Below are 15245 nucleotides of genomic sequence, written 5' to 3' on the forward strand. Positions count from 1 at the left end.
ATTGTAAACAGTGCTGCCATAAACAAGGTTGGCATCACTGAGCTTTCTCATTTTTGGAACCTAATAGATGTTCAGTGGTATTTCGCTTTAATCTGTGTTAATTACTAATGTTTCTGAAAATCTCTCAATATGCTGGTCAACTGTTAGGTTTTCTCTTCCATAATTTTTTCTTGGGATCACTGTCTTTCACGTTAATTTGTAGATGTGCAAGAAAAACCTACTTTTTCAGTTTCCGACATCATAATCTATCCTCCTTTTCCATGTTCTAATGGTTAACTTTGTGGTGTCCATTGTTAAAAAGAAATTTTTGGGTTTGATGTAATCAGATGTATGAAGTTTTTAAAAATTGGTTGTTTTATATATATATATATAAATATATATATATATATATATTTATTTATTTATTTTTTAGAGAGACAGAGAGAGAGAATGAGAGAGAATCTTAAGTAGGTTCCACACTCAGCATGGAGCCCGACGTGGGGCTCAATCCCACGACCCTGGGATCATGACCTGAGCCTAGACCAAGAGTCAGACACTCAACTGACTGAACCAACCAGGCTCCCCTAGTTAGGTCTTTTAAAATATATTTTACATTAGTTTTATTATTTTTCCCACACCAACCTTTGTGTGTTTATTCTGATGTATTTACATTTTTATGGTATCATAAATGATATCTTTTTATTCTTTTTAAAAGTTGTTTAATGTCCAATGTGGGGCTTGAACTCACCACCCTGAGATCAAGAGTCACCTGATCTACTGACTGAGCAGCAAGGCACCCCATAAATTTACATTTTCTGACTGTGTGTTGAAGTACAGACGTACACTTGATTGTGTGAATCAATTTTGGATCTTCCTAATGAGTCAGCAGTAGATTCTCTTGGAATTTTTCCATAGATAATTATATATGAATAACAATTTTATTTCTTTTGTTCCAATTCTTATATCTTAACACCTTTTATTTCCTTTTCTTGTTTTAATGAACTGGCTAGGACTTTTTTCTGCATCTTCTGAGGTGGGTCATTTTATTTTATTTTATTAAAAAAATCCTTTTATAGGTAAATTATGTTGATTTTCCAATGTAAAATCAACTTTTTATTCCTGGGATTAATTCACCTGGTCATAGTGATCTTTTCTTATACATTGATAGACTTGATAGGCTGATATTGTACTTAAAATTTTTTGTATTCATGTTAGTGAATTTAGCAATGTATTTTAATTTTTAGAATATATTAGGAATACCCTCTAGGTTATTGCAAATAGCATTCCGTTTTTTATGGTAGAAAAAACTAATGTTAACTTTTCTTGTATATATACACAGATTAATCCAAAGCTTGAGGTAATCGATTTGCAGACTTCTTCTCCCCCTGTTATGGACATCCTTTCTTTTGATTCTACTACAGTAAGTTTTCTTTGACATTTAAGTGGGATATAATTATTTGGAGAATCCATTTTCCTTAAAAAGTGTGTGGGAGAGGGGATAAAAAATGGGCTAAATAGCCTAACATTTTAGCATAAAAAAAAACCTTGTACAAAAAGTCATATTTACAATATGTCTAAATCGCCACAAGGGGGAGCAGCACCAATTATCAGAAAAGGCTTTACTTTGATAACCTTGAGCTCAGTCTAATCCCTACTCATTGTCTCATTTCCTATTAGGGTGCTATCCAGGTGATATTTCACTGTGTTGTCACAGAACAGATTTTCTTCTCTGTTAATTGCCTTTCAGAGATGCTAAACTCACTTCCTAGTTTTCTCCATAGAAGCTATAAGTAAAGCAGCCGTTTCCCTTTGTCCCTATTAGTGGATAATCCCTATGGTGGATTATCCAGAGATTAAGTATTTTTGGTATTTGCAATTTTGTTTATAAAAACTACATACATATAATTTATTTGCGCAGTGTAAAGTCAAAGATTCAGACTTCAGTTGGAGTCTGTTAGCCTTTGCAAGGCTAATCATCGTTGCCATCAACTCCTGCTAGTCAATGCACAACTAGTCCTAAGAATGAATGGGAGGCATTGCATGCATGGTCTTTGGTGACACTACTCGGATGGTGTCAGTATAGTTAAATATTCTGGAGAGATTATTAATGTGTGGCCAAGAAAGGAAATAAACCAAAACACTTGACATTATGACATTGTACACTTTCCAGCATATGTCAAGAATAGTATTTTTTGTAGAGGAATCCTGCAGAAGGACTAGTCCATCCTGAATCTATCCTGTACGAGAAAGAACTGTACTTATTAAAGTATTAAAGGGTTCTTTCAGTGTTAATCCCAGGGAGAGAATACTCATAGATCACTCATGAGAAGTTCCACCCACAAGAAATCAGCCTGGGGGCTTGGGAGGAGGGCAAGTAACCAAGGGGATGATTGTCAGAGGGAAGGAAGTCCAGTAATCAGTGGTGACACCTAGAACCTCAAGCAGGCCTGTGGTCTTGTCTCTTACAATATTCATGTTTATAAAATATCCCTCCTAGCATTTCTGCATTAGTAGCTTACTTATGACATTAAAAATTAACTAGACATCCAATTCTTGCCATATTGATTGGTGACTTGTAATAGTGCTCAATACATTCATGTTTGTTCAATGAATTACTCAAAAGGAATGCTGTTGAAACTTATAAAGTCTAATGGGTTGGGGTTTTGCCTCTGTAGTAAAAGGAGCAAAAAAGGTAGGTGGTTTCTGAGATTTGAGGCCTTCTTATGAGGTTATCAGTCTATAAAGTTGGGCATGCCTGACCTAGAAAATATCACAGATCATCCAAAATCTTTGGCCTACACTCTCCCTGCCAGTACCCTTCAAGCTTTGCAAGGTCTCATGACATGAATGATGCAGATGTTTTTGAGAGTATGCTATGGAAGTGGCATAATTGCCACCGAGCAAGTGATAGCAGGGTGTCTGTCCCTGGATGGTAATCCAAGGGTGCCCAAGTCAACTAGTCCATGTTATAGGACCCTAACTCAGGGACTATGATGTATGTGGGACTTTGAGAGGACAATTTTGTATGATAAATGCACAAGTTTGCATCTATGCTGCAAAACTAATAAGATTAAGAGTACAATTATTGTCCACATAAGGGATAATATTAGGTGGGATTATATGAAATTGCCATTCTGTAGGCAAAAATGGTCTAATGTCAGTGATTTCCCCATGGCTCAACCCAACATATAAACATTACAAAGAAGACTGTACTGTTACTTTGAGTTGTGTGCTTGATGCTTCATACAAATAAAACAAAACATAGGAAAACAAAAACATATTTGCCCTAAATTGGTTTAGCATTAGGTTAATGAAATCCCCTCTAAGTAGATTCTTTTACAATCTGGAAGATAGCTGGTTGCCCCCAGGTAAGGTGTAAAGACTCCTGATGTTACTTATTTTACTAGGACATTCTGTAAAGACAAAACTAGATGCTCATAAAGCATCTTTTTATAAAGATTATCTTTAACGCTTTTTCCTTTAAATTGTCAAGGTATATATCTTTCTTTTAGCTCACTGTTAGATAATTGGTTAGAAAACTATGGTGAGGGGCGCCTGGGTGGCTCAGTTGGTTAAGCATCTGACTGCCTCAGGTCATGATCTCGTAGTTCATGTGCTCAAGCCCCGCCTCGGGCACTGCTGACAGTTCAGAGCCTGGAGCCTGCTTCAGATCCTGTCTCTCCCTCTATCTGTGTCTCTCTCCCACTTGTGCGCTCGCTCTCTCTCTCTCTCTCTCTCTCTCTCTCTCAAAGCTAAAATAAACATTAAAAACATTAAAAAAAGAAAAGAAAACTATGGTGAAATCTCTTTAAATGTTCATGTTCCATTAATCTACTGGCGAGTCTTAATCTGTAGTCCCCTCTGTACTTCGGATGCTTTTCTGTTCCTTCTGCACAACAAATCAGGCATAGTTGTAGAGGATATTTGTGTCTACTGTGGCATGAAGCACCGCTGCGCTGAGTATTCGTGATGTGAACTTTGCATGTCATTGTAATTTTAAAACCCAGAGAAATATTAGAAGCCAAAACACATAGTGTTTACAGGTGGTTTGGGGTTTTGTTATTGTGATCACTCTTGTTTGGGGTATTTATTCGTTTGGTTTTTGTGGAAGACTGGAAGAAATTTTCAAGACAAGGCATAAAAAAGATTACTCTTGAAACCTTAATTTGTCAAATTTCCTAGTAGGATGCGAGCAGATTTGTTATGGTATAGGGAACAGTTGGCTTCTGTTGCTTCTTTGACCTGATTTACTGTTACATTCAGGATGATTTCTAGATCTGAGAATACTGATATCTGGGCTCTGGTGCTTTCTTACTACAGAGAAGAAATTGTGGCATACAGTGTAACAGTTGGTAGCTCTGTGACTTGCACTTGTGCCTCTAATGCCAGGCAGGAAATCTGATACAATATTTCAGCATCAAAATAAGCTGTTACCAATCTGCATTTTTTAAAGCTTAATTGTTTAAATAAAAAAAAAAAAAGAAGAAGAAGAAAGAGGGGGGTGGTTGTAAAGGGTTGTACTGGCTCTCATATAGATATAGTTTTAAAATGTTGATCTCACATTCCTGAATCTTTATTCTCATTACATTGTTACTTATTATATACTGATTTTCTAAGGGTTTTGCAAGATTCCATTGAGTCTTTTAATGTTTTCATTTATTCAGTTAGAACCAGACCAAGATTTTATCATCAAAGTTGTACAACAGCATTTAGCATTGGCATTGACATGTGATATGGGATGTTCTAGACCCTTCCCCATCGTCACTCCTTCCCTGCAAAAGGCAGGCAAGATAGGAATTTCTCTTCTGAATCCTAATGTAAAGTCTTTTTTAAAAAAACAATACTGATTATAAAAAATATTGTTTTAAATACTCTAGAGTTATTAAAATATTTTAGGTAAACTATATTCCTAAGGTTTGATGTGTTGATTTTACTATTATTTGTCCTACAAATGAACAAAATGAAATTGATAATCTTGTACACGTTCTTCTGATTGTCGAAACACTGGACTCTCTTCTGAGAATCAAAGTGATTCTCCTCTTCATTCTGGCCACTGTGTAGAAGATGAACGTAATGTGGATGTCTTTCCTTAGAATTGGGGACAATATTTCAGGTCAAATTAATCTTTATAATACATGGAGAATTTGTGATTGTATTGTAGGAAAAAAAAAAATCAAGGGTTTTGGTGCTCCAGCAAAGATATTTAAAATTGTAGTGCATGAAAGCATTACATGAGATGCTCAGTGGCCTGTCAAGCTGCCTACCTGACTTCAAGAAACTTACAACCTAGCCCAATAGAAATAAGAGTTTAAGAAACAAGTGGCAATTTCAGTATACTAGATGAAAAGTATGTATGATTGCCATAAGAGATTATTGATGGAAGTATTCTGAAAAGATCGCTAATGGGCTGGAGAAAACTAGAGGACTCCTCTAGAAGGAAACTTTTGACCAATTCTTGACCTAACCAGAGTTGGATAGGATTTTGATAGGGACATTCCAATTGGGGAAAGCAAGTTGTAAGTATACACCTCAGAAATAGTTGAAAATACGTACCACGGTAATAGAAGTACATCAGTCTAGCTTGGGATCTTTAAGTTGCTTGCCTCACCGGGTAGCCCCTGCAGTGAAAGGCCAGGGATGTGCCTGCTTGCAGCACACGTGTGTCTCAGCCTGCACTTAGTGACTGTTCTGTGCCATTCACTGTTCTTGACTTTAGAAAAAGCGAACAATAATACCTGGCAGATAAGCTGGCTTTCAACATTCTAGTGGGGAAGACGGGGAGTTCACAGGTTAAATAATAGAGCCCAGCGCATATAGGCTCAAAACATGCAAAGGTTTAGAAAGCACTAAAGGCAGACAGGACTAAGGGTGCGTTTTAGGTAGTATGTTCAGAACAAGGGTCATGCGAGAGGTGACGTGAGGAATGAAGGGAACATGCCACACAGGTACCTGGGAAGGCACTCGAGGCAAGTGGGAGCAGTGCTGGAAGCTCCAGTTGAGAGTGAGGTGGGCGCCTCCAGAGGCTTTCCTTTGGAGTTGTGTGACTTAGGTTTTAATGTGTTCACCGCGGCCACCGCCATGTGGAGAATCGCCCTGGGGATGGGGGTGGGGAGGAACAAGAAGACTTGCTGGTTAGGAAGCTAATGAATAGTCAGCAGAGAGGCCTCCCTTGACCCACGGTGGTAGCAGACGAGGTGGTGATAAGTGATCCATTCTGGATGTATTTTAAAGGCAGAGCCAAGAGGATTTCCTGACAGGTTTGATGTCAGCTGTGCGATTCCCTGTCTCCTTTCCCCAGGGACAGTAAGGTGTACCCTTGAGGAACCTCAGGGCAGCTGAGATTATCTCCTGGCTCTGCATCATTCTGCCAGAGGGGTTGCTGAGGGAAAAAAGAACCGTGGTTTTACTACATCCTTTTTTAGGCTCAGGAAAGTGATCAGTTGAATCAGTGCAAGAGATCCTCTGCTATTGCTGTGACTTCAGGAAGTGAGCGCAATGGTAAAAAACACACGACTCCTTCCTAGATGTCATTTAGATTTGTATTTTTCAGCAAAGTGCACTGGTTTCCCCGTTGGAAAGATTTGTGCTTCAGCATATTTTTAGAAACAAAAATGCTACCCACTTTCATGGAGATAGTCATACAGTATATGCTCTCTGAAAAATATTAATGCATTGACAAAATATATGGACATACAAAGAGTAAACTTGCAGATACAGAGAGGATATTTCCACGGATGTTGTGGCAACAGTTTGTCCTGGTTACTAGACAACATTGCATAACTAGTTCAGAGTGATTCCAGTTCCTAACTGCTTATGTAAGCAAAGATTTGGAAAGACTTACTTGAAAGAACACAGTGTATGCAAACCTAAATGTCTCAAAACTAAAATTTATCACTTTGAAAGTGTAAAATGGTAATATGCAATTTATTGTCCCCAGATTTCCCATTTACTTTTCCAGGGAAATCCGTAAAAATCAGGTTGCACAAGCCTCCCGCTTTCACTACTTTTCTGTACGCTAACATTGCTGGTTTTACGTATAAACCGCCTCTAAATTTGGAGGTAGGTGAGATTCTTTTTTAAGTTTTTAAACTTTGCAATATTTTTATAAGGTGGCTTTTGATTTGCAAGTTTAGCATAGGATTTCTGAAACTAGGTGTGTTGTTTGTAATTTTGTTGCTGCTTACTAAGCTTTAGAAAAACAGTTTAATGTTATCCTTGGGCATTGGTTTAGTGGCCCTGGGGTATCTTTCTCCTGGCCCTTGCTCTAAGCATTTGAAAGGAAATGAACATACGTGTTTGTAGAATCTGTATTCGGGTTCACTAGCTGGTACCTTTTACAGTTTTCCTTCTTTTAGTAAAAGACTTTTAGTCTTCATTTTCGACAATAGTGAACATGTCAAGTAGGATACAGTAATTTTTTTTTCTTTTAATCCAGTAACTCAAAAAGTTAAATGTAACTCTAAGATGCTTAGTAGAACCAAAAGAATTCTTATCAGGGTTGAGAAATAATTTTTTTTTTAAATTTTTTTTTAGTGTTTTTATTTATTTTTGAAGGAGAGAGAGAGAGACAGAGCATGAGTGGGGGAAGGGCAGAGAGAGAGGGAGACACAGAATCCGAAGCAGGCTCCAGGATCCAAGCTGTCAGCACAGAGCCCGACACGGGGCTCGAACTCACAAACTGTGAGATCATGACCTGAGCCCAAGCCAGACGCCCAACCGACTGAGCCACCCAGGTGCCCTGAGAAATAATTTTAAAACATTGCCCTTTGAAATTGTAAGAAATGAAGTAATTACGAAAGACATTTTACAAATAAGACATACATGATAATCAACAGAGGTAATGAAGAAAATGTTTTCACAGATCCTTTACCATTTAAAAGAAAAGACCACTTTTTTTTTTTCCAGATACAAGTTATTTTAGAGATAGGAGCGAAAATATTAGAGATGGAAAGAGACTATTTTCAATTAGCCGTATCTTTGCTTTTGAAGTATATCATGACCCATATGTTATAAAAACTACCAACAGTTGTGAATGTGATAGTTGACCTTTAAAAAATGTGTTTTTTGATTAAAAAAAAAAAAGGATCCAACTAAAACTTTTTAGTCTGTTAAAAGAACATGACTTTTTTCTTTTTTAGAAGACACAGATCTCATCGTCTGTAAAATTTACTAAGATAGTACAACTATAAAAAGAGATTAATAGTGTGGGTCAGAAGCTTTCTTTTTTTCTTTCAAATAAAATGTAGTTTTTAATAAAAATCATAATGGCCATAAGTCCCAACTGTTTGATTTAGCTATACTGAAAAATATACTAATTTGAGCTTCATTCCCAATTTCCAGGTCACAAGGAAAGAAAGCTTACATTAATGAGGGTTTCCTTTTACCAAAAACTGTTATTCTAATTAAATTTCAACGAAAATGATTTAGGACTTAAACTCTTCTCTGTGAAATGTAAAAACAAACAAACAAAAATAAAGAGATTCTATCCAAAAAGATTGTATAAAATACGTTACTTAGGAGTCCAACAGAGTACTTTTTAGAATTTCCTTCAGAATATTAGCACATTTCTAGGAACTGGAGGTGTGAAGTTCCAGGTATTATTTCTGCCTTCCAAATTCCTGAGCTGCTGTCTCTCTCCTCCTCCTCCTCCTCCTCCTCCTCCTCCTCCTCCTCCTTCTTGTTTCAAATATAATTTATTGTCAAGTTGACTAACATACAGTGTGTATAGTGTGCTCTTGGTTTTGGGGGTAGATCCCATGACACCCAGTCAGTCAAAAATGCTGTCTTTGTAAGCTATGACTCCTAACTGCTGCAGGACTACGCTCAGTCCGAGTCTAGGGCTCTAAGCTGCACCCCCAGTTCCCACAGCTGAGACTGAGGCATGCTGAAAATGCCCAACAGCTCTCTCTGCCCACACATCCAGTAACAACTGGTTCCTTCCTCTTCCTGTGGAAGAGGAACATCCTCTGAGATGAGAAGAAATGCACCCTGAGGAATGCAAGAACAGCAGTGAGCTTTTCACACAGGAAATTACTACAGTAGCACTCTGAAAAGTGCCCAGTCTCTTGGACCGTCAGCCCATAATGAGCTTCCTGCTGCTGACCCAGAGGATGATTTACTGTGGAGTAAATGCCACCTGTGGGTCTGTCAGAGTTTCGTGGAAAACCGTGAACTCCGCTTTCAGCGGTTCTGTACATCTCTACCTGTCTGGTTTTGAGTTGTTGGGTGCTGCAGACACAGTAAAGCCAGGTGGCTTTGTCCTTCTCTCTGTTTAGTCACTTGGCAGTTAACTGTTTGGCGGAAGTAGTCAGCAAGTCTGCTAATAAGAATTTTCGTCATTTCTTTGGACTTTATGAAACTAGGACTTGTAAAATATGTTAGGGCTTAAAAACCCTTATAATCCAAGTGAACTGGTTACTAAGGCCCAGTGCTGGTCCTTGTCTGCTTCTTTCTGTGTCTTTCAATTTCCTTTCTTTTACTTTCTGAGGTAAGCATCAGTAGAAGGTCCCATACTGTGGGTATGTCATACATGCTCAAGCATAGGTAAAACTCTGTTGCTTTGAACCGACCCTGATCATTTGCATTTCAAATGGATTTTTACAACTAGAGAATGTTTTAGTATAATTTACCTTTAAAAAAAAAATAATTCCTCCAGCGTTTTCTCTTTCCTTTGCATGAGGTAATGATGGCTGCCATAAAGCCCGGTTTGTGTATTACATGTACATTTTAAATTGCCTTCTAAATTGCTACAGGATTTTGCTAGGTTTCAGTGTTTATGGTGGCAAAATTCTTTTACTTTTCATGTATTTGTTTGGATTATTTTACTAAAGCACATACAAGTCACTTGAGTATTAGTTAAATAAAAGCATAGTATATATATCAGTAGATGGATTATTATTATTATTTTTTTTTAGTAGATGGATTATTATATAGCCATACCATATTTAACAACAGCTAAATACAATGTGTGTGATTCTGGATTTGATCCTTGGTCAGTGGGAAAATTGCTATATAGGACATGATTAAGACAATTGGCAAAAATGTAATATGGGCTGAATATTAGATAATAGTATCAATGCTAAATTTCCATTTATGGAAATGGTCTTGTCCTTAGGAAATATCCACTACAGTAATTTAGATAAAAGAGGCATAGTGTCTATAGCTTCTCCCAAAAGATTCAGAAAAAAAAAATTAAATAGATAATGATATACCAGATGTGGGAAAATGTCAGCACATGAATCTAGATGGATATATGAGAGTCCCTTTCATTATTTTTGCAACTTTTCTGTATGTTTGAAACTATTTCAAAGTGAGAGTTAAAAATCACTTATATATCTTTATAGGGAAGTGTGATTTTTAGTTTTCAAAGTTTTTAAACATGAATTTTATTTATCTTTGTATTAAGTGAAAAAAGTATTATGAGCAATATGATTCTAATTTTGTCAAGGGAAACAAATATTTTTATCCATTTAGTGGAATTCTTAGCATCTTGTATGTATTTTATACTAACATGGGCATCTGAAATTTACCCAAGGTCATCCAGTCAGTGTGTAACAAAACTGGATTTTGAACTCTATCTAGCTTTAGAGAGTGTGCTTTTAACCACTGTGTAGTGTGAATATGTATGTTGAAAAAAAAAAAAGTAGTAACTTTTCCTAATTATACAAAGAATGAAAAGTAGTAAAAAAAAAAAAATGAGAAAACACATGTACACCCTCACACAAAATACAAGAAACAGAAAATTACCAGGAGACAACTGTTGGTAACATGTAAAATATAGTCTCCCAGGAAAAGGTTGCTGCTGTTAGAAGCTCAGAGACTTGAAGAAGAGGCCCTGCCCTCCAAGCTCAGAGGACAGACCCAGCAGAGGCGGACCCAGACTTGTGAGGGGCACAGCCACCTGGCGCTCGTGCCTCGGTCAGGGTCAAGGCTGTTGTGGGAAGAGGCTGACTCAAGCAGCAATCAAACAGGGGGAAGAATCTCTCTCCTCTGACCTCCGGCCTCCTTTTGGCAAAGCCTACCAAGGAAGCCACTGGAAAGAGAAAGCTGTAGCTTGCAGAGGGGCCCAGTGTCAGCATCACAAAACAAAGTTTGAATGGTGGATTTGGAACCAAGAAGCACACTCTGTGCGAGGAATTACTGAATCAAAGGATAGGAACTTTAGGGGCTCCCGGGGCACTCTGTGGGTTAAGCCTCTGACTCTTGATTTCGGCTCAGGTCATGATCTCATGGTTCATGAGATCGGGCCACTCCTTGGGCTTTGTGCCCACAGCACAGGGCCTGCTTGGGAGTTTCTCTCTCTCCCTTTCTCTCCCTCTTCCTCTGCCCCTCCCCCGCTTTTTCTCTCTCTCAAAATAAATAAGTAAACATTAAAAAAAAAGAAGGATAAGAACTTAAAAACAAACTGTAAGTCAAGTTCGCTCTAGAATGTGTATACAAATTTGGATTCCCACTAATAATATATGGGAGTGCCCATTTCCCATACCTTAAAACATATATATTAGGTGTTATATTTATTTAATTATTAATTGTTTAATTTTTAAAAAGTCTTTGTAATAGATGTTAATTTTTATTTTTTAACAACTTGTGAGCTTTTGAAAAATATTCATTTTTTACAAAAACTGGATATAGTTATAATATGTACAATGTGATGTTTTAATATATCAATACATTGTAAAATGAGTACCACTGTCGAAATAATTAACCTATCTGTTGTCTCCCATGGTTACCATTTTGATGTGTGTGGTAAGAACCGTGACTTGTGAGCTTTGACTTCTTTTCATTTTTCTACTCATTTGTATTTCTTAGAATTGCCTATTTGTATGTTTTGGCCATTTTTCTATTGTTTTGTTCATTTTAAAATTGGTCATTTTATTTTTTTTTAAGTTTATTTTATTTATTGAGAGTGGGAGAGAGAGAGAGAATGAGTAGGGGTCAGGGGAGAGAGGGAGGGAGAGAATCCCAAGGAGGCTCTGTGCTGTTAGCACAGAGCCCAGTTGCAGGGCTTGATCCCACAAACTGCAAAATCCTGACCTGAGCAGAAACCAAGAGTGGGATGCTTAACTGACAGAGCCACCCAGGTGCCCCAGATCCTTAGGTCATTTTAATTAATAAGGTTGACCCCCTTTGCTATCTACAGTATGTTTTCTTTGTTATTTCCCCTTGAATTCTCTTTCTGATTATTGATAGGTTTAGTTTCATTAACTTCTTGAAAAATATCATTAATTTAATTTTATGGTTTCTTTGGAATTGATGCAGATGAAGTCCTTCCCTACTCCCCGAATATATCTCTAGCTACTCTTCTTAAGGTTTTATTTTTGACAATTAGATCTTAAATTCTAAATCCATTAATTTTGATCATAAGGTACAGATTTGTAGTTAACAAAGTTATCTTCCATTTGTATTGTTGCTTTCCTTACTGATTTGTACTTTCTTAAAACTAAACTGTTACATATACTTGTGTCTGTTTGAGACTTTGTCTTCTGTCTTACTGATCTGTTTGTTCTCGATCTATTATCATACCTTTTTCATTATTGTTGCTTCAAGTATTTCTTCAAAATATAGTGCACAAGCTTTTCCTTCAAATGTTTCTTGGATATTCTGGCCTGTTATTTATCCATATGAACTTTAGAATTATTTTGTCAGTTCTCCAAAAACATCCTTTTAGAATGTTGATGGGTGTTGCATTCCATTTATAAAATAATTTGAAAAGGATTGCCAACGTTACCATCTTGTGTTTGCTCATCCAGGTATATAGTATTATAGACATACATAGTATTATAGACATTAGGAGCATTCTCCTTACGTGCCTGTGGTTTCCATAAAAACAGCCACCATTTTATGTACGACTAAACATTTTATCTCCTTCTTGAGAATGCACATAGACTCTCTCCACAAATTAGTGTTAAAGAGGTTAAAGTAACCAAAGTCACACCAACTATGAAGTGATGGAGGCAAGCTAGGGCCAAGATGGGACTAAATCCGGGGCTCAAACTCTGACCTCCTACACTCTACTTCTCCCCAAATACTTAGGCTACCCAGACCACATGACTTGTCATTTTGTATCGTAGTTTTAGCTTCCTTGTTATCAACATGGCTTATCCTGTAAATATGTTTTCACTGTCCTGTAATATAGTAGTCAAAAAAGCCTAGCGAGTATTTTTGCGGGGAGAGAAGGGGGACAAGTATTGAGGACCTCTGGTTGGGAGCATATGGAGAAATAGCCCTAGTGTCAATGCTTACAAACAATTGGTTGCAGAGCCTACTTTGGGATTTTATACATTACCTATTTCCACTTGCCTGAGTACTTAAATCTTCTGCATATACCAGACTTTAGCAAGCACACACATCCTTAGCTTAGTATTAGAATCCTCACCAAAAAGAATTGTGTTTAAGACACACTGTCATTGATTATCCAGGAGGTGTGCCATATGGTGTGCTCATCATGGCTTATTCCAGCCTGATTGTGTGGATATAGCTTCCTGGTAAGAACAGTTGAGCTATCATATCTTTAAATCCCGTTTATAATAATATTATGGCTTTACCTCCTTGACAGGGCTTTGTTGTTAGCTTTCTTTTCCTGCTCACCCCAGATCCACAACCTCATCCTATTAACTGATTTTCATTTTTATTTTGTTCATTGTTTTTTAAGAAAGGATACTCTTTGTGGCAGGAATTGTAAGTGTGTAAGTTTTCTTTGGTGGTGTTAATGCTATTGGTGTGTGCAGGTTTTATTTCCTTTGTAGAATAGATGATAACATCAGTTTCCATCAGATTTGGTTACATGTGATTTTTATTAAGTGAATCCTCTTTTCCACTGACTTTTATTTATTTATGTATTTTATTATATTTTTCCCCCCACTGACTTATTTTTAAATGGAGCTAGGTTTTCTTGGTGAATATCCTTAGTTTGCTGGGCTAGAAATCTTGTGAGCAGTGCTCGAAAGTCTCCCCAAACTCAGAATATTTTATTTGTTTGTTTCTATTGATTTGAGGCACCTTTTCAGCTATACACTTATTTGCAGAATCCCAGCCGTCTCCTCCAAACTTTCTTTGTCTCTTGCTGTTATTATTTCTTAGATCACAGAGTTCCAAAGGATCCAGTCCTTCCACGTTCTCTGCTCCTCAGACCCCCCTCGTATCTCCTCTTTGGGAGCCATTATGTAACAGAATTGTGTTACAGTGTCTTACCTTGTCCCCATAGGTGGGGACGTCTTGTGGTTCACTTGGACCACTTCTGTTTGAAGCTTCAGGTTCAGTAAAGTGAATCTTTGCCCTACTTTGTCCATTCTGTAAAATTATATTATGTAAAATGAATTCATTTTAAGTGACGTCTAGTATCAGGCAAATTACCATGCTGAGAAATGTTATTCCAAATTCTGAAATATGAACTTTGGGATAATAATTAATAACTTAATGAAACTTGGGGATGATAAATAATTACAATAATTTCTTACCTGAAACAGAATTGGGAATGCATTATTAATATAAAGTGAAGACAATTGTGTGCTTGGGAAAATCAATGGAAAATTTGAAAAAATTGACTAAGAAATGTACTCTCCCAGATTTGTACTTTTAGAAAATTCTGTGTACTTTCTGTATAATTCAGTACACAGTAAAATTACTGAAAAAAAATCAAGATGTTAGTGCTATTTAAAAAGTTATGTTGTTCTTTTTTTAAGAAATCATTTATATGTGTGAGTATTCTGTGAATTATAAATGCATAAAACTATGGCTATTTACCGGGGCACCTGGGTGGCTCAGTCGGTTGAGCATCTGACTCTTGGTTTCAGCTCAGGTCATCATCTTCTAGCTTCATGGGTTCAAGCCCTGCATTGGGCTCTGCACTGGCAGTACAGAGCCTGCTTGGGATTCTCTCTCTCTCTCTCTCTCTCTCTCTCTCTGTCCCTCCCCCACTCACAATGGCTCTGTCTCTCTCAAAATAAACAAACAAAAATAAATAAATAAATAAAATCCACTTAAAGAAAAAAAAAGCTATGGCTATTTACATTTTGGGCATGAATATATCAGAGGGCCACAGCCTTTACTCCCACCTCTGGGAAAAACCGTCACTTTCTGGTATACAATTAAATGACACGAACAATCTCAATGCAAATAAGATTATCATTAAAGAAATACATCACCATTTTTCTTTTTTTCAACGTTTTTTTTTTTAATTTTTTTTTATTTTTTTATTTTTGGGACAGAGAGAGACAGAGCATGAACGGGGAAGGGGCAGAGAGAGAGGGAGACACACAGAATTGGAA

The 15245-nt window shown here is 37.1% G+C and overlaps 1 protein-coding gene across 5 annotated transcripts in view; it reads left to right on the top strand.

The window, feature by feature from the left end:
• Window positions 1-15245, top strand: part of POC1B (POC1 centriolar protein B) — a 96617-nt gene that overhangs the window by 55013 nt on the left and 26359 nt on the right. For 3 of the 5 annotated variants that reach the window (XM_058741829.1, XM_058741830.1, XM_058741832.1), the window contains one exon: window positions 1319-1399. The exons of 1 other annotated variant lie outside the window; for it this stretch is intronic. In XM_058741829.1, the coding sequence (XP_058597812.1) occupies window positions 1319-1399 (81 nt within the window). Of the gene's footprint in view, window positions 1-1318; window positions 1400-5140; window positions 5327-15245 lie in introns of all 5 variants that reach the window. One more of the 5 variants, XR_009265479.1, reaches the window with a different exon arrangement.

Source organism: Neofelis nebulosa, chromosome 8 (genome assembly GCF_028018385.1).
Source record: "Neofelis nebulosa isolate mNeoNeb1 chromosome 8, mNeoNeb1.pri, whole genome shotgun sequence".
Taxonomy (NCBI): Eukaryota; Metazoa; Chordata; class Mammalia; order Carnivora; family Felidae; genus Neofelis; species Neofelis nebulosa.